An 18,470-nucleotide genomic window follows, 5' to 3' on the forward strand; every position below is an offset into this window, starting at 1 on the left:
TTGGCAGGAGAGATAAAGAAAGGAGATGAATAATTTAAAGCAGCTGAGAAGCTAGACTGTAACATGGCTATGGAGAATATTGTCTTTTACTTTAGAGAACTTCTGGAAGCTTGTAGGAGTCGAAAAGTGCACCTATATAATCATCAAGAAATGTGTTAAAAGCTGCAGTTTTGTATATTGTTATATCTGAAAACATGGAGATTTGTTCCTTTAAAAAAGCTGCAGAGATAGTAAACTGGAAAGATTTTGGCATGGTGCCATTTATGGGGTTAGTAAAGTGCTGGTATTCTGATCTTTTGTGAAAACACTTTAGATGAGAAAAAGAAATTAACTATCAAAATCTTTTGTGAACATAAGAAAGAACACTTTTTTTTTTGCTTTAACTTTAAAAATAAAAAAACACTTAGCAGTCCAAAACAGACAAAAGATATTTAGCATGAAAACTGCTGGAACTCATTTGAAGGCATTTGTGCATCACTTCTCCTTTCCCTCATTGACTTTTTTTTTTTCTTTCACCTCAGCTTGATCTCTTTACCATTCTGCCTTCACCATAGTGCAACAAACTAAGTGGAAACAACAGCTTGTGATTTTCCCAACTGCATGCTAGGTTGTAATTGAATCACACAGAAACTCTTGGAGCCAGTCCCATGGTGCTCTCACCTTCTGGGACTCCTCTGCAAACCTGAGAGTTCCCTTTAAAAAAAGACTTTCAAGATTGGCCTCTAGCTTTCTGACCTTTTCTCAGATGAACTTGCAGGGTGTAAAGGAATATCTGAGTCTGAAGTGTTCAATCTGCTGATTAAAAACATGGAGTTTTTTCATGCCCAAAAGTTAGCACTGGCTTGCATTTAATGGCTTATGTCTCAAGGAATCCAAAGATGTTAAACACAATGAGGATAAAATAATGATAAGAACGGAAAACCCACCTTTTATCTGCAAATAAGGGACATGTGGAGCAAAACCCGTGAAAGTTGATTTCATCTGATCTCCAGCCAATTCTGAACACAAACATAAACTTTGAGTAATTAGTCCATGTGTGTTTGTATAGATTCTGTTCCTCTACAGTCTTGAGATATTTCTATCCTTATGGCAACATTATTCTAATTAATGGGCCATTGTTGATCGTATTGGCTCAGCAATGGATGCCATTAATGGAAATAAATCTCTGCATTTGATAATGAACAAACATAGATTGCTGTCAGTGTTGACAAATTTCATGTTAAATTTTGACAAATGATTTTGCATGGGCTATTTGAACTTGTGTTATCCAGCAATGTTTTTTTTTTTTCTATATTTAAATGAATGTGCAGAGCTGGTGGGACCATGTGTGCACAGTCCATGGTGTGGTGGAGGTCTAAATGAGTGGCACAAGGATCAGGCCCTTAAGTAACACATACAGCTTTAATAACCCTCAGTGGGATGCTGAAGTGATTGCATTGCATTCACTAATTGCAGTTAAAGTATCTGCAGTCTAGAAAATCAACAGCAACAAAAGCGGATCCATTTTAAAATGTTAATTTCATCTTCAGAACAGTTTTTTGTCAATTATGGTAATGAAAGGAAGGAAATATCTGTTCCATGTGACTGTGGCAGTGTGTGTTCTTACACGAAGTGTTGTGCAATGAAATGCACACATGTGCTAGCCTCTCCTGAGTGGGTTCCATATGTTGGCATGCATGTTAAATCCACCTTGTCCTGGTCTTGTGTTGGGCTCATGGCTGGGCAGTGCAAATCCCAAAGAAAGGAATAAAAAATTCCTCTTTTCTGCACTGGTGAGCATAAATGGCTCGGCCCTGGTACAGGAGATGGAAGTGGTCTCTGTCAGTGGGCTTGAGTTTTTTGCCATAGTCTCCCCCACCTTCATGGGTTGGTGTTAAAATGCCCTGGCCTTTCCTGCATTGATTTCCCCTGCAGTGGTCACTCCAGGGCTACTGGCCATGGTGGAGAAACCAGGGGGGCACTTGAGGCAGTCCCAGACATGAAATTTATTGAGCATTTGCTCATTTAATGCAAAAAGCAAATCAGACATGGACCGGTGTGGGCGTTTTCTCAGTGATGTGCTGACCCAGCACAGGGGGCTCAGGCTGGGGTGTTGGGGTCATGCTGTGCCAGCCCTCCAAAGGGGGCTGTGATCATTCTGAAAAGTACCCAAAGCAAGGTCTGATCTGCTGATGAGTTTTGCACGTTGGGCAGGAGCAGCTGCCTGTCAGAAAAAACCTGCCTTGGAGGTTTCAGTAATGCTTTTTCTGTTTCCAGAGTTGCCTGCTGGTTGGGAGAAAATTGAAGATCCTGTATATGGTGTCTACTATGTAGAGTAAGTGCTGCTGCCTGCTCTGGGGTGGCTGTTGGGGGGAGGAGCTGTCCCTGCACCCCACTCTGTGCTTTGCTGGTAGCACCTCAGACCAAGGAGGAGGAGAAGACCCTGGCCCATTACAGGCTGGGGGATGTTACAGGGTCTGGGATGTTATAGGGCCCTGTGTGGCCATTCCCCATCCACCCCAGAGTGAGCTCAGGGAAGGCAGGAGCAATCCAGGGCTGGGATGTGCAGGAGCCCCAGCACCTCACAAAGTACTTCTATCCAGAGGACATTAATGAGTGTGCATGTAGCTGAGTTTGGTGGGCTTTGTGCAGTGCTGTGGTCACAGAATGAGTGTGCAAAGCAATCCACCAGCCAGCTGGCTCAGAAGAGGAGGATTGGAGAAGATGGTGTGACCAAAGAGCCGTGGCAGAGGCTCTTCCATCAGGCTGTGTGATTGTGAATAGAATTACAGGTTTAATGGGACTCTCTGTGGAATTAGAGCAGCTTCTCCTCTATCGACATGTCAGATTGCTCCTTTGGGAAAGCAGAGATCGGAGTTCTGTTTCATCACTGACCCCATGAAATGAATTTTTAATTATGTGTATACTCCTGTCTAGTAGGATGGCTTATGATAGCCCTCAGAGTAGACATGGAATACAGTTTCTGTCTGCTTTGGCTCGTTTCTGACCCTACCATCTGTGCCTAGGGAAACAAGGTTAGCAAACTGTGTAATTAAGGCTTGACATTTATTTACCAAAGACATCAAGAATATTTTCTGGCTATTAAATGCCATGCCAGGAGATCTTTACAGGATATTGTCCTGTCACTTTATATACACATGCCCGTTAGTTTTGTGGCACTCTTTACTGATGGAATTAAATCAAAAAGTAACTTCAATAAGACAATAATTTTATTTTACTTGCTGTCTCTAAGCTAGCATGATGGTTGTAATTTTAGCATTTGTCTCTGTCCCTTCAAATCAGGCACTTTGACATTAGATAATAGTTTTTATTGAGAGATGATTGCATCATGAAAAAGTTTATATCATTTTTAAAGTAGTAATCGTTTTTTCTTGGCTCTCCAAAGATATCTTGAGATGGGAAATCTTTTTCAGTGAGTGAGTTAGAACTCACTAACTTGTTTTTTATTTAGTAAGTTAAATATTTTTCTAGTGATTTAATATTGATCTTTACAGAAAAATTTCTGAATATAAATCCCTGGAGTGCTTCTGTCACAATTACTTGAAAATGTGGTTGGTTTTCATGTGGGTTTTTTTATAAAGGCATACTGGATAGGAGACAATATAATAGCAATTACTCTTCATGGTAAACTTTGCTTTGTATGCCAAGACAGGCTTTAAGGTAATATATTTTTTGAGGTATACCTGTTCCTCTGCTGTAGCAAAATCTCTACTGAAAATGGCTCTTGAGCAGTTGATGAGCCATTCAGGGAGTCCCAGCCCTGCCCCTGCCACCCCAGCATCTGTGGCTGCTGCTCTTCACTTGGTTTAATAAGGTGATGAATCCTCTGTCGAGTGCATGTCTTGTCTGCCACGATGAGACTGGGCTGATTCTTTTTTCTTTTCCTGGAACTGGTACAAAATATTGGCTCTCAACATCTCATAGTGCTCAAAAGCTGCCTGAGGGAAACAGCTGAAGTTTCACTAAATGCTGGTTTCCACTGGGAGTATTTGCTGGTGGCTGATTCTGGATAGGTTTTTATCCATTTGGAGCCCAGCTCATAGCCTGCATCTCTGCAGATATTTTTAAGACACCCTGTGTGCATTGATCAGATCGCTGACAGATGTTGGGGTTGGTTTTGTTTTGTTTTGTTTTGAACTTGGGTGAGCCAGGAAATGACTGCACCTCTGGGAATCTGATTAAAGCAGGGATGATACAGACCTGTCTTTTAAAATGCAATCAGACAGTATGCCTTTCCTGCTTTAATCTCATTTTTCACAGATAGATCACTCCTTTAATGTATTTGAAGGAATTACCCATCCCTACTCGAGACATCATATCTGCTTGTTTTCCTAAATACTCTTTTTGGGACAACTGGATGAGCCTGGCTCCACACCCACTGCTGTTGGGTTTGTTGGGTATTTTACTCCTTTCCTCAGAAAGAGGAGTTCCAGTGCCTGGCCCTCATTCCTGCTTGTTGCGCAAAGGGTTTCCCTGATTCATTGCTCTCTTCCACCTCCAGCCACATCAACCGGAAGACTCAGTATGAAAACCCAGTCCTTGAAGCCAAGAGGAAGAAGCAGCTCGAACAACAGCAACAGCCTCCAGAAGGTTGGCACCCTTGAGGGCACGGGGTTTGGGTTGTTCATGGGGGAATGTCCTCCCTGGCTGTGGCAGCACCCTGCCCGTGTTTGTCCTTCCCTCCATGGCCTCAGGGTGTAAAGGCAAAGTGATGTGCATAGGCTGTGTCTGTCCTGCTCAGAAGATGCAGCAAAGGAGGAAATCTAAACTGCATCACTTAAGTGTAGAAGTGTTTCTATCTTGTTAAACAGGAGAGATTTTTTTTCTTTGCATGTCCTTTGTTTCTGGAAAGTTTCTAGACTTCCCAGAGACAGCTAAAACACGTTTTCCTCTTCAGTCTGCTCCATGAAGTTAGTCACTGTAGCTGGTGTTGTTCCAGTCTGCACTGGGACTCATGCTGCCAGAGGGGATGAGGAGTGGGCTCTTATATGCACTAGGTAAACCCTGCATGAGAGATTTCTTAAACCAAGACCTTGTATGTTGTCAGGCTCCAAAATCTGAAGTAATTTCTTTATTTTGAAACACTTTTAAAAAATTATTTTCCTCCCTCCCAGCCCCTTTTTTTTCTTTCTTACTTTTTTTTTTTTTCTTCAAATGCAGCCCAGCTGCAGCGAGGGCCCTGTGGTATTTGGGTTTGTTCTTCTATTTAGATGCCATGAGTGGCACGGGGAGTAGATTTCAATTTCATGTCAAGTCCACTTAGATGCAAATCACATCCCAAGTTTCCATGTGAGATAGGATGTCCCAGCAGATGGATCAGTTAACCTGGATGTAGAGCTCCTTCAGAACTGGTTTTTGGACATCCCATTCATTGTATTCCCTCTGTCTGTGACTCTGTTTCCTCTCTTGCCATTCTTCTCACCTCTCCTCTGCTTGACCCCCACACTCCCAGCGTGTGCACATGCAGCAGCTCCTGGTGCTGTTGTGAAACCAGTAACATTTCCCTCTCTGCCCTCTCTAGAATGGACAGAGGAGTGTCCATCTCTCCCTCCACCCGCTGCTCCAAACCATGTTTCAAACAACCAAGAGGCAGTTCGGGAAGCACCTGTACAAGGTAACAGCCTTGTTAAACCAGTTGTAAAAGAGCAACAAGGTTTTTTTTTCCTGAGAATTCCCTCAACCACCACAAGGGCAGTATTTCCATGACTGGTGACACACCAGGCCCCATGCCTGCTTATCTGAATTCCCAGATTTTGACACTAGCTCTTTCAAGACTACATTTGTTGCTGAGTGCAAGAGGTGAATGAGATTTGATGCACACATCAAAAAGAGGATTGTGGTTATTCTCTAGCATTCCAAGTTTTCAAACACAGTGGATTTACTCAGAGTTTGTACTTCTGTACAGATGATTTGGGCTATTACAACCTTATTTATTGTGTCAGTGGTCACAGACCAGTTGTTTGCCTTAAATAACTCACCAGACAGGACATGAATCATTCCTGAATTTGCAGCATGAGCTGAAACGTTGCCAGGTCAGGTCGTCAGCAAGGGCAGGGAGTTCCACTTGTACCTGTGGCAGTAAAGTGCTCTCTGGTTACAAGTGGTTGTAAGTAGGCTTATTTTTGACTACATCTGAATTGCATAGCAAGTGAGTGGCATTGCCCTGGTCTGCAGGAGCCAGAGCCTGGGGGAGGTGAGAGGGGGAATCTGGTTGGAATACCTCTTCCTGACAGAGCTGGGAGCAGCTGGGAAGTACTCCATGGTCTCTGAAGGCAAGCCTGACTGGAGTGCTGCTGTCCCTGGCAGCCTTTCCTGCCAGGAAAAGCCAGGAATTGCTCTCTGCAGCAGGAGGAAGCAGTTCAGCCCTTCCAAAACAGACATGGAATTTCACAGGACCCAAAGCCCCCAGCACAGTCCTAAGGGGTGTTAGAGGACATTAGAGTAATCCAACCTGGTGGCAAGGAAAAAACATGGGCAGTCTGAGGATGGCACCCTGACCACCAGGCACCTGCGTGTAGAGATGTCCTCAGAGTGTCCCCAACATGCTGATCTTCCTCCTGGAGGCATCTGTGAGTGCCACCTTTGCTTTCCCACAGTCGGGCTGAAGCAAGGGCTGCCCAAGCATCCACACATGGCAATGCAAAGGAGCTGTCATGCAGGGCTGATGGTGGGAGCTCAACATCACCCAACAGCTCAGCCACCAAAATTGTGCAGCAGTGTTAGAGCAGGGCATTAACCTTTCTCAGCACCACTCTGAGTGACATGTCCTGGTATCTGCTGATGACTCCTCTCCTCTTTCATTCCTTCCTCTTCCTTTCTCAGTGCTCTTCTCTCACTCCCCATTTGCAGTAGCTTCCATGCCTGGAGGTTTCCATCTCTCCCCCTGATGGCACTGCTGGCAGGGACGTGGGCACAAGGAGCCCTCCCTGTGCCCCTGGCAACACTCTCACAGCCTGGGCTTTGTAGATACACTCATTTCAAATGGGAATTCTGTAGGTGGGATGTAGCCTGTGGTGCTGCTGTCCTGCTGCTGCAGGGCAAGCTCCGCCTGTGTCTGTGGGCAGACACCAGCAAGCTCTGCTTGTTCTGCTTGTCCTTTGAACCAGAAATGAGCCCTGCTGCACTCTGCCTCTCAGCTGTGTGTGTTACCTGGGACCCTGGGTTGCACTTTGATACTCAGGGCTTTTTTGCAGGCTGGGGTCTGAGCAAACCCTCTGCCCACGATGTGCAGGATTACCATGTTCCTCTGCCACCCTTCAAAGGCAGAAAACTACAAGTCTTCACACTGCCTCCTCATGAATAATCTTCAAATATACTTTTTTTTCCTCCCGGTCAAAGGCTTACGAGTCTCAAATCCCCTCGCTCTCCCCCGAGGTCTCCTTTCTGAGCAGAAGCCCACAGCAATGCTGCTGAGGTGTTTGAGAGTGAGCCAGCTCTGCTGGCTGTGATACCCACTGCTGATCCCAGAGTTGTCACCAGAGGGCTTAGTGGCACAGGCTAAGCGTTAAAAACAATTAAAAGTGCAAAGGTGTTTAGTGTTGGCACTGTGAAGTGCAGCAGCCGTGCTCCCTTTCCCGAGCCTGTGCAACGTGCTTTGCAAGGATGTGCTTTTGTCCGTGGAGCCCCTCTTTCCCTCTTAAGTGTGCTCCCAGAGAGCATTCCCAGCCCTCCAGCACAACTGCTCTGGTCCTGGGCTGCTCTTTGATTCAAACTTCACACCAGAAGTGTTTCATCCACAACAGGCAAGGAGCAAAAAGGGAAAAGGCTTCAAACAGTGTCTGAAGAACAACATCAGCATCCTCCCCTTTTCTGCAGTGGAGGTCACAGGGCAGTAGCAGTGGTGGGGCTGGGGATTATGCTAAAGGGTATCAGTGTCTTGTCAGAGCTCAGAACTTGCTTTTTGCTCAGTGGGTTGAGAGAAAGTCAAGTGGTGAAAAACATAATGATGCTTCTTTCTGCAGAAACTCTCATTGCAGATACCTGCAGGAGGCCCCCTAACCCTGCCCCATCCTTCCCAGGATGGATACAACCACCTCAGGACAGAGATGAGACACACATCCAGCCCAGCATTCCTAGCTTTAATATATTCCATTCTTTAAAGCAGCATGTTTTCCCTTTTGTAGCCTTGGGGCTTAGGTGAGCACGACCACAGCTAACAAAGTGCCAGGTACTGGGGTTTTGTTCACATCTTTTACTGCATGCCTGGATCCAGGGAGACAGGCTGAGTGTGATGAGATGAGAGACAGCAGGAGTGAAGTGCAGTCCTGTCCCTGCACACTGCTGTGTTTGTCCATGGACTTGTTACAGTGGGGAGGGGCAGAGGAAAAAGAGATCAAACACTCTTGCCTGCCTGCTTATAGATTTTTTTCCAAACTTCCTACACAGGAAAACCTTTTTTTACACGAAACCCTTCTGAGTTGAAAGGGAAGTTCATCCACACCAAGCTAAGGAAAAGCAGCAGGGGGTTTGGCTTCACCGTCGTTGGAGGAGATGAGCCAGATGAGTTCCTCCAAATCAAAAGTTTGGTGCTTGATGGTCCTGCAGCGTTGGATGGCAAAATGGAAACAGGTACTGATGCTTTATAGCAAAATCATCACCACCACTTTGGTTTGTGTTTTTGCAGCTGGTTTGAAATGCTGTTCATAAAGGACTGTAGTCTTCATCTTGGGAAAAGGCATTCAGCTTTTCTATCAGCAAGTAAGGAAGTGAGATACATTGAGGAATTTATCCAGAATCTTGGAAAAGGACATTTCATGTGTTGGGATTCCATCTCAGTGTCAAAATACCAGCTGGGACACTGCCAGCTCCTGCTCTTCCCACACTGACAGGAGCCAGCAGTTGTGGGGTTCCACAACAGGCTATGGGTTCCTGCTCCCCAGTGTGGATGATGGATTTTTGTAGGGCTTTACCACCGTGTATTTGTGTCTCTGCCATGCTGCTTGCCTCTTTCCAAAGCTACTCCCAAGGAGTGGGCAGAGCAGTGGGCTAATCTGCAGTGGGCTAATCCCTGTGTGGAGGCACAAGGACAAATTCATTTTGCCGGAGATCAGGTCCACCACAATTTAGTTGCAAAATACGAAATATGGTTTAGTGGTGAGCACAGTGTTGTTGGGTTAATGGTTTGACTCAGCGATCTTGGAGGTATTTTTCCACCTTGATTCTATGAAATCCTCTTAGGCTTCGTCTGAGGTCTCAACTCCTCACTTTCAGCTGGAGCATCACAGCATTTAACATCCTTATTTTGCAGCCCCAGTGTTAATAAAATGACTCATAACTTTATTGATATCTGGGTTTCAGGCTGAAGTATGAGACATGACATGTGGCAGTCACTGTGTCTGAGCAGTTGGTATTTGAGAGCCTTCTGTTACAGCTCCCATGTGCTCTCAATTTTGTTTCTGTCATATGTCAACGTGTAACAGTGAGAGCTGGACTTCAAAATAACTGTGAAACGGGCCATATACCAGCATTTAAATTCATTAATTTTTTTGCATGAGCCAATTCCATTTTCACTTCCAAAAACGTTTATGTACATAAAGGCTTTATGCCATGAATCCACAGAGTTTTTGCTCACCCAAGTGTCACTGCTCTCTGGCATTCACATTCTCTGAACATGATTCCTTCTCCCAGGGTTTTTCTCCTGGGAAGCTGAAAGGCAGCAAGAGGCCTCGGAGAAAAGAAAAACAATTTTTATCTCATTTGCTTCTCCTGTGTTGTGCTCATGTGGAATGTGTTTGGAGATAGTCCAATCATGCAGTCATCTTGGGTGAACACTGGTGGGAGTTGTTTTGGCTCATTGGCCAATTGGGACCAAGCTGTGTCAGGACTCTGGAAAGAGTCACAAGTTTTTATTATCTTTTTAGCATTCACTAAGTAACTTTTCTGTATTCTTTAGTATAGTATAGTATTCTTTAATATAATATAGTATAATAAAGTAATAAATTAGCCTTCTGACAACATGGACTCAGATGCATCATTCATCCCTTTCCATTGTTCCCTTCCCTTCACGGGGCTTGCAGTGAATTTACAATATCGCTCCTTTTTCTTGTGCTGAAATGCTGCTGTTGCCTGTGAGTGGTACCTGTGGGGGCTGCAGATCTGCTCTCAGGCTCTAGCCCTCACCTTCCTGCAGTGCACAAAATGTATTTCCTTGGTCTGTCTGTCTGTCTGTGCCCGCTGCAGGGGACGTCATAGTCAGCGTGAACGACACCTGTGTGCTGGGGCACACTCACGCCCAGGTGGTGAAAATCTTCCAGTCCATCCCCATCGGTGCCAGCGTGGACCTCGAACTGTGCCGGGGCTACCCCCTGCCCTTTGACCCCGACGACCCCAACACGAGCCTGGTCACGTCCGTGGCAATTTTGGACAAAGAGCCCATCATTGTGAACGGGCAGGAGAACTACGACTCCCCAGCGAGCCACAGCAGCAAAACAGGGAAGGTAAATGGCACAAAGGAGGCCAGGCCCAGCAGCCCGGCCGAGGTCTCCTCCAATGGACCCCACGGCTACCCCAACGACACGGTGTCTTTGGCATCCTCCATAGCAACACAGCCTGAACTCATAACTGTGCACATCGTGAAAGGGCCCATGGGCTTTGGGTTTACTATAGCAGACAGTCCCGGTGGGGGAGGCCAAAGAGTGAAACAGATTGTGGACAGCCCGCGGTGCCGCGGCCTGAAGGAGGGAGACCTCATAGTCGAAGTCAACAAGAAGAATGTGCAGAGCCTCACTCACAACCAGGTGGTGGATATGCTGATTGAATGTCCTAAGGGAAGCGAAGTCACGTTGCTGGTGCAGCGAGGAGGTAAGTCTTCAAAACTGCTTTAAAACACCTCTTCTTGAAATTAAAAAAAGGAAAAATTGCATGTCACGAAAGATCTCCTCTGCTAAGCTTCTCTGTAGAAATGGGTTTTTTCCCTGAGATGTAGGAACTGCCCCAAGTTGGCAGTTGTCAGGTCACATAGGTGGTTAAAATTATTTATTGTGTGTTGCTGCACTGTGGGGGATGCTCAGGTTCCCACATGAGCACAGAGCTGGTAAGGGGCAGGAGAGTGGTGTGGTTACGCCTTTGCTTACATAACAAACCCTGGTCTCATGCTCAGAAAACCTGACTGTTTTAAATAGAACATAGACATTCCTTGAGCTATTCTGAGATATGGAAAAGGCTGGTAATATGTTCTGTAATTTGCAGTGTTCAAAATCAGATACTTAATGACTCTTCACTGGGGAAGGATTATACCTGGGATACATTTGGGAGCATAGAAGAGAATTTAAATTTCTACAAGTTGTAAGCAATTGCAATGTGACTTCTGCACATTTGTTTGCTGTGCCACTGGGAGCTGAGCTCATTTTTTGGTAGCACTGCTGAGGCCACCAGCAGGTATAAAACCCATCCCACAGGCAGCCCACATGGAGCGTGGCTGGCCAGTAACCTGTCAGTGGTCAGTCCATCCACAGGAACTCTTTCCCTGCACATAGTAAGTGTAAAGTAACCTGAGGCAGCACCCCTTTAACCTGTGGATTGAGATTGCTGGGATACGGTCAAGCTCACAGGAAAGTCCAGCTTGGCTGTTGAATGCAAATTCAAGAGCAGAGGTGTCAGCACTCCCTCGCTCCCTGGCACTGGGGCTCTCAGAGGGACAAAGGCCTGTCCCCACTGTGCTCCCTGTCCCATACAGGTTTTTATGGACAGAACACACATGGGTGGCCCGTGGATGACAGGAATGACCTCACTGCACAGGCAGAGTTAAAGGGACAAGTAGGTGCTGAGCACAGCCCCCAGCCAGCCCTGAGGGGAGTGTGTGCTATAAAAGTACTTTCCTGCTGCCTTTTCTGAAGTGTTTTGATTGTAGTAAACACCAAAAGCCAGTCCATTTTATCAAGGGACAAGTTGTTTCCTGAATTCACAAGTCTAGTTTGTTTTTTTTTTCCAAGACTTATTTCAAGGCATTGAATACATTGATTCTGCAATTCATAGCAGCTCTGGAGAAAGCACTGCCTTTCCTATGCTCCTTCCTTTCCAAGTGCTCACTGTGTTTTTGTATTTGATAGTAAATTAGAAAGTAGAGAACAGAATATATTAAGAATTCTCCAATTTTCAAAATGTGAGTTCCTTAAAGACTTTCAGTACTAGAAAGATTTTAAAAATACACTTCATTCTCATGATTAATATATGTATTATGGAGAAAATATGGTTGGAAGAAAAATAGCAGCTATTATTAATCCTCCTGGAGAGTGCATATATATCTAGTAACACCATATATTAATTATTTGAATTGTGCCTGACATTTAATAATCCTCCTAAAGCCTTGAAGGCATAATGAAAAGTTTTGATGAGGAAATAAAAGCCTAGTTTTAATAAAATAGTAAATAGTTCCCTGATAATCATGTTGAATCTTTTTTTAATTTTTTTTTTTATTTAATCAAGATACTAACCACATTTGCTATCACCTTCCTAGATAAGGTACCATGTCAGTCTCCTTGAACTGCCTCCCTCCCTCCTTCAAGGTCCTCACATTTCCATCTCAGCACAGAGCACTTGCAGTTTTGAATTTCACACTCTTGGGGTACAGATCTTGGAGATCCTGGTGGCACTGGTCCACAGTTACTTATTGAAACAAGGTTCTCCTCACCCCAAGAGGAAAGCTGGACCAAAAGGCGCTCAAGCTATGGCAGAGAAGCCAAGCAGAGCATTCACAGTAGAAGCCTCAGAACCAAAATCTGTCAGGTTTGTTGAAGTCTTCTAATGTGATGTTGGGGGATGAGAGGCTGGACATGCCCAGCCCTGTGCACTCACAGCCCAGAAATCCATCACCTGGGCTGCAGGTGAGAGGGGGACCCTGCCCCTCTGCTCCACCCTTGTGAGACCCCACCTGGAGCACTGCATCCAGCTGGGGGCCAGCACTGGAACCAGCTGGACCTGTGGGACCGAGTCCAGAGTCGGCCACCAAGATGATCAGAGGGATGAGGGTATGAGCAGCTCTGCTGTGAGTGCAGGCTGAGGGTTGGGGTTGCTCAACATGGAAAGAGAAAGCTTCAGGGAAGCTTACAGCACCTCCCAGGACATAAAGGGGCCTACAAGGTTGCTGGAGAATGACTTTTCACAGGAGCATGTAGAGGCAGGACAGGGGAAATGGCTTTAAACTGAAAGTAGATAGGTTTAGATTGGATATTGGGAAGAAGTTGTTCCCTGTGAGGGTGCTGAGGCCAAGGCCAGGCTGGGTGGGGTTTGGAGCACCCTGGGATAGTGGAAGGTGTCCTGTGCCCAGCAGGGCAGTTGGAACTAGATGGTCTTTAAGGTCCTTTATAACTTAAACTATTTAAAAAAACAAAGGTGGGACTGGCTGAAATCCACCTGGCACTGAGTGCTGCTGCACTCGGGTCCTTTCCCCTGTAACTTCACCTCGTGTTACCTCTGCCAAGTCTCTCCTCAGCAGCACCATCCCCAGACAGGGCGCCGCTATTTATTTTGGTGCGATTGCAGAAATGTATTTGGCTCGGGTGTCTGATAAGCTCCTTCAGGGCTTTTGAAGCTGTTCTTCAGCTTCTCTGTCACTTGTCCTTTCCTCCTCCTCCCTCTGGTGTCCAGTGAGGAAAGTGCTCAGATGCTGTCAGCATCCTTCCTTCAGCCCAGCACTTGCATTCAGTCCTGCTGCGCAGGAAGCATCCCCACGACGCTAAGGCTTGCATCCAAGAGCTGCCGAAAGGATGTTCAGAAGTGATTACTAATCAAGCAGAAAAATATCAGAAAGAGATGTGCAATACACAGGAAAAGCTCTGCCTGCTCCAAGCTGCTGGTGCACTCCCAACAAGGAGGTCTAATTGTTAAAATGCAAAGGCAGAGTTGCTGAGAGCAGCCTGTGGAATATTTACTGTGAAGTGTGTTCAGATGATGCACTGCCTTATGGGAGAGAGTGAATCCTGCTGCTGCCTCTGAGTGAGGAGCACAAGGATGATGAATCCTGATGATTTCAGGAGGGATGAAGCTGAAATGCCCCTTCTGTGTGCTTATATGTCATCTAAAATTGTTTGCAGGATTTGGGATAAATACTTCAGTACAAAGTCAGATCACTGAGAATTTGCTTTCCAGAGGCCTCATAGAAAATTTACCTTGTCTGTGTTCTGGCTTAATTTTTTTGGTATTTTCTTCTCCTTATTCTCCTCCGTAGGATCAATCGTACTGCTGTTGTTTTCCTCTTTCACCTATATGTGGATAAAACTGGATAAAACTCTAAACCCCTGATATGAGGGGTTCAGAAAGAGTTCAGCCCCATCCCCACCAGGGTGCAGAGGGTTGATTGGGCTGACTGGCAAAGCTGCTTTTGCTTAGCAAAATGAAGGGACAGAGGGGACAAAATAATTATTGTCTCTATTAGGCAGCAGAGATAGAAGGCACTTAAATGAAGGATTTGGCTGAACAACTGTGTGTTGTTTGGCTGTGAGTAATTTAAACTGGAAATGAGAAGGGGGTGCCAAGCCATTAGAGCCTGTAAGTCAAACTGGAGGAGGCATGAAGGCTTTACTGCCTGAAGGTGAAGCTGAGCACGTTTGAAGGGGACAGGACGTGGTGCCTGCAAGAGCAGAGGAGATGCTTGATAACCCAGCAGGACCATTTGAGAGCTCTGCACCTGAAAGTAAACCAGTGCTGCTGCTACAAAATGCAGAATTAAGCATGTGTTTTTGTCTCTGCACTGGAAATTGTGATTACATACCTTGGTTATTTTAAAGAATTATTGTTAATGCCACTGCAAAAGGTACAAGTTTATTTTGAATGTTTGCAGCTGAAAAGGTTCTTTTAACCTTGTACCTACCGAGTGCATAAAGTACTTTCTAAAAAAAAAAATTAAAGTGAAGAAACAAAGTAATATTATTTGCTACTTGAAATCCATTAGTCATTGAAGCTTTGCCTATGCATTGTAATCAACTGAAATAAGCAATTCTCAAATACCTCTCCATTCTGCACAGACTCTATTCATAATACAGGAAACATTTTGTCACAATAATTTCCCTGCTTCCCAAGGGACTTTTATTCTGGAAGTTGTGCCTGTGTTGGGACAGGTAGGGGGCTGTGTCAGAACAAGTTATTCTACAAAACTACTGTGCTGTATTTTTTGGAATCACTAAGATCTAATATTTGTTTCAGTGAAAACTTTCGTTTATTTTATATTTTGTGAATTGCCTCTGATTAAAGAAGATTTTTTTTTCCTTTGTTTCCTCTTTTTTTAGGTCAGTCTTCAGGTTAATCAAAGTATATGTGTTTAGTTTGTATTCAGTTCCAAGAATTACACTGAGCAGTGTTCATGCAGGTTTGAACAGACAATTTACCTTCAGAGCTCTCACAGTTAGTGCTTAGTTGCATCTTTATTCACTGGAAGGTCAAAAATAGCATAAACCTTAGCCTGATCTACATAATCCTCTGGAAGATGTGTTCCCACTTTGGTCCAGATCAAAGTAAAGGCACGCAGGTGAAATGTCACTCACATGTCATGTGCAAATCCGTGCCATTTCTAATTGCATTCCCTAGTGCCAAACTCACGTTAAACTGGGGAATGGAAACACATCTTCTGACAAAAAATATATTAAATATTAAAAAATATATATATGCTAAATAGTTTTATAGATATGCACAAGAGTGTCAAAACTAAATGTCCTTTATGGGAAGAAGAATCAATGCAACATCTACTTGTCTAAATGCCCATCAGTGGCTACCTGAGTCTTAACTCCATGTAAAAGTCCATGGTAAATTCCCTGTTTATGGTTCAATGGAATGAAAGGTGCTTGTGGGAAGCAGTGAGGTTGGTGGAAATGGGGAGAGGTCTGTTCCAACAGTCTTGCTCACTTGGTCCTCAAGTCAGTAGGTTTAAGAAGTTCCTTTTGACACATGTAACTACAACAAAAATTCACAACAGTGGAAGAAACTTACAAATTTATCGAGTTTTAGCTACATGGACCTTCCCTTGCTGGAATTCCCACCTGGAAATGAAGTTTACTGTTCCTTTCTTTAGCTGGAACTGTGAGTGGTAAGAGGAAAAAAAAAAAAAAAAAAAAGAAGTGGTGGAATTAGAGCTCCTTTTCATTTGCTATCCCTAATGATGTAAAACCATGGTATAATTAGAGCTGCAATCAGCTATTCAGTGCAAACTTGAACTCTTTTCAACAAGCCACTCACTTCTGTTTACCCTTTAGGCTTGCAGTGAAGAGTGAGTTGAAAGTCATGCCACTAAAGCATGGAGCTGCCAGAAAGTTTCAAACTGTCTTAGCAGCTGCTGAATTAGAGAGAGAGTGAGTCCAAACTGCATTTGGGACAGAAATCACAACCTGGGAGTCATCTGATAGTTCCCACAGAGCACGTTTGCCAGTGCCAAACTTGTGGAATGGGAAGAAAAGTTCACAATGTCCAGCAGTGTTTTCAGCCCCAGTACAGAGGGAGCAGAGCTTTATACTGAGGTCTTTGTGCTGAGTTTTTAACCAGGAGCTCCCTGGACCGATCTGGCTGAGCACAGAGCTGCTGCTGCCAGGCATCGTTCATTGCCACCCTCATGGCTGGTTTTCTTGTGGCAGCTCCTTCCCTGGACCCCCAGCACAGGGACAGATCTAATTCCTTTCTGCCCTCTGGTGTGCTTAGGTGACTTCTAAACTATTTAAAAATCCCTTTTCAAATCACCTCTGGTTTTGCCTTGCCTTACCTTCTTCCATCACCACCAGCTACCAAAGCTCCCAGTACCCTCCACTCAGGTATCTTCCACCAAACCTGTTTGTTGAATCTTTCAATTTGTCACTCAGTAGAGGTCGTTTTGAGCTGTATGCTGAAAAATACCTGATATTGTAGTACAAATAATACCATCTAGGCTCATAGGCACCCATCACTGGGGTTTATTTAGGATTGATTTAGGAAATCAGAATTGCAGTATGGCATATGTCCATGTGTAAGGCCAAGATTTATTTTTCAAGTTCAGTACTTTGTATTCCAGGGTCATTACTTCATAATTCCAGAGTTATGGATATCCTGGTCAAACTTGGAATAATGTATGGCATTTTAAAATCTGTCTTCAATTGTTTCCTCTTGTGTATTTTTGTTACTGATTCTTTTAAAGAGCTTTGCCTGGCAAGAAGGCACTCAGAGTAGTGAAGCTGGTTTACAAACTGTGTTAGAAATGAGATGTTTTTAAAAGTTTTGCATTGTGCCTTTTTGCCATTTTCTGAAAACACACAATGCTAGTAAAAAGGCATTGTTAAAATTTAGGTGCAGGGAAGGACAAAACCTTTAGTTGGGAGCAGCTGAGTTTTTTTCTTCCAAACCACCAAGTCACTCTTTGTTATTCTCTTCTCTCTGTTGACTGGAATTATATTCTAAGCTGTTGAGATTTTTTAAAAATATTTAAAGCAAATTTGATGTAACATTTGCTATTCTCTCTCAGCCTTATTCTGATTAGGCACTAGTGTATCAAGGAGCAGATAGGAAAATCAGTTGAAGTCAGGAAAAGATGAAATAAAGGAAATGTTATAAGTTTAGGTATTTTTAGTAAGAAGTTTGAAGTTCATACCCCTCATTAGAATTGCTAATGTGCATGTGTTTCAATCCAGTGTGTGAGTTAATTTTCCTGCAGCAGCTCAGGAGTGTTAGATACGCCTTTTTGGGACAATGCTGTGTATTGTTATGCAGCACCATACACTGATCTCTGTAATTGGTTTTGTAAAGCGAGCAAGCAGAAACTTGTTTTCTCTTTGTGATAAAAATAAGCCGAACTTAACATTTAAAATCAGGTCGCCTGATAAATAATGTAGTATGTTGGGATTACGTGGTGTTTTTTCTCCTTCAAAGTGCTTTCTAGGTGTTAATCTTGGTGACATTAGTCGTTTGTTTTTGATGATCTGAATTTGTGAGGTTTGGGATGACTTTGCTGACCAAAAACACAAAGGGGGAGGTTTTTTGGTGATGCTGGAGTCCATGGCAAAGCTCCCGTTAGACTCCAGGAGGCAGCAGGGTTTCACCCAGATTTTTCTCCCCTAGAGATCCTGCAGCCACTAAGGGTAATTGTTGGTAGCTTGCTCAGACACCAAATAGTTTAATGTATGTTCCTAACATTCATATAAATAATGCATTTGCAGGAACTAATGAATTAACATTGCCAGATCCTGCTGGAGTTTTTCAGTACAAGGCATGCAGTTGAAATAGTGATTGACAAACCCAAATATCAAAAAGCCCACATGTGCAAAAACCCTACCTTAAGCTCCCAAAATTTCAGATATGAAAATACCATATTAAAGTTGGGGGGTTTAATTTATTTTTTTTTTAATTTCAAGCTTTAGTATTCATATTCAACTGCCTTTCCTAAGCCGTGGGAGGCCAAGGAACTCCAAACAAAGCACACTGTCCTACGAACACTTGATTCCAAAACAAGCAGCTTTATAATAGGACAGTTCTGACAATGAAGGAGACTCAGCATTGCTGGGGTATGAACATTTTAATTGCCT

General features: G+C 44.1%; 1 protein-coding gene across 29 annotated transcripts in view; it reads left to right on the forward strand.

Moving 5' to 3' along the window:
- The window catches only part of MAGI1 (membrane associated guanylate kinase, WW and PDZ domain containing 1), a 335,310-nt gene that overhangs the window by 272,037 nt on the left and 44,803 nt on the right, over nt 1–18,470 (forward strand). For 23 of the 29 annotated variants that reach the window (XM_038149644.1, XM_038149646.1, XM_038149648.1 and 20 more), the window contains 5 exons: nt 2,257–2,314; nt 4,502–4,590; nt 5,522–5,614; nt 8,386–8,568; nt 10,180–10,800. In XM_038149644.1, the coding sequence (XP_038005572.1) occupies nt 2,257–2,314; nt 4,502–4,590; nt 5,522–5,614; nt 8,386–8,568; nt 10,180–10,800 (1,044 nt within the window). The remainder of the gene's footprint in view (nt 1–2,256; nt 2,315–4,501; nt 4,591–5,521; nt 5,615–8,385; nt 8,569–10,179; nt 10,801–18,470) is intronic. The other 6 variants (XM_038149656.1, XM_038149657.1, XM_038149662.1 and 3 more) reach the window with 1 other exon arrangement.

The sequence above is a fragment of the Motacilla alba genome, chromosome 12 (assembly GCF_015832195.1).
Source record: "Motacilla alba alba isolate MOTALB_02 chromosome 12, Motacilla_alba_V1.0_pri, whole genome shotgun sequence".
NCBI classification, from domain to species: Eukaryota; Metazoa; Chordata; class Aves; order Passeriformes; family Motacillidae; genus Motacilla; species Motacilla alba.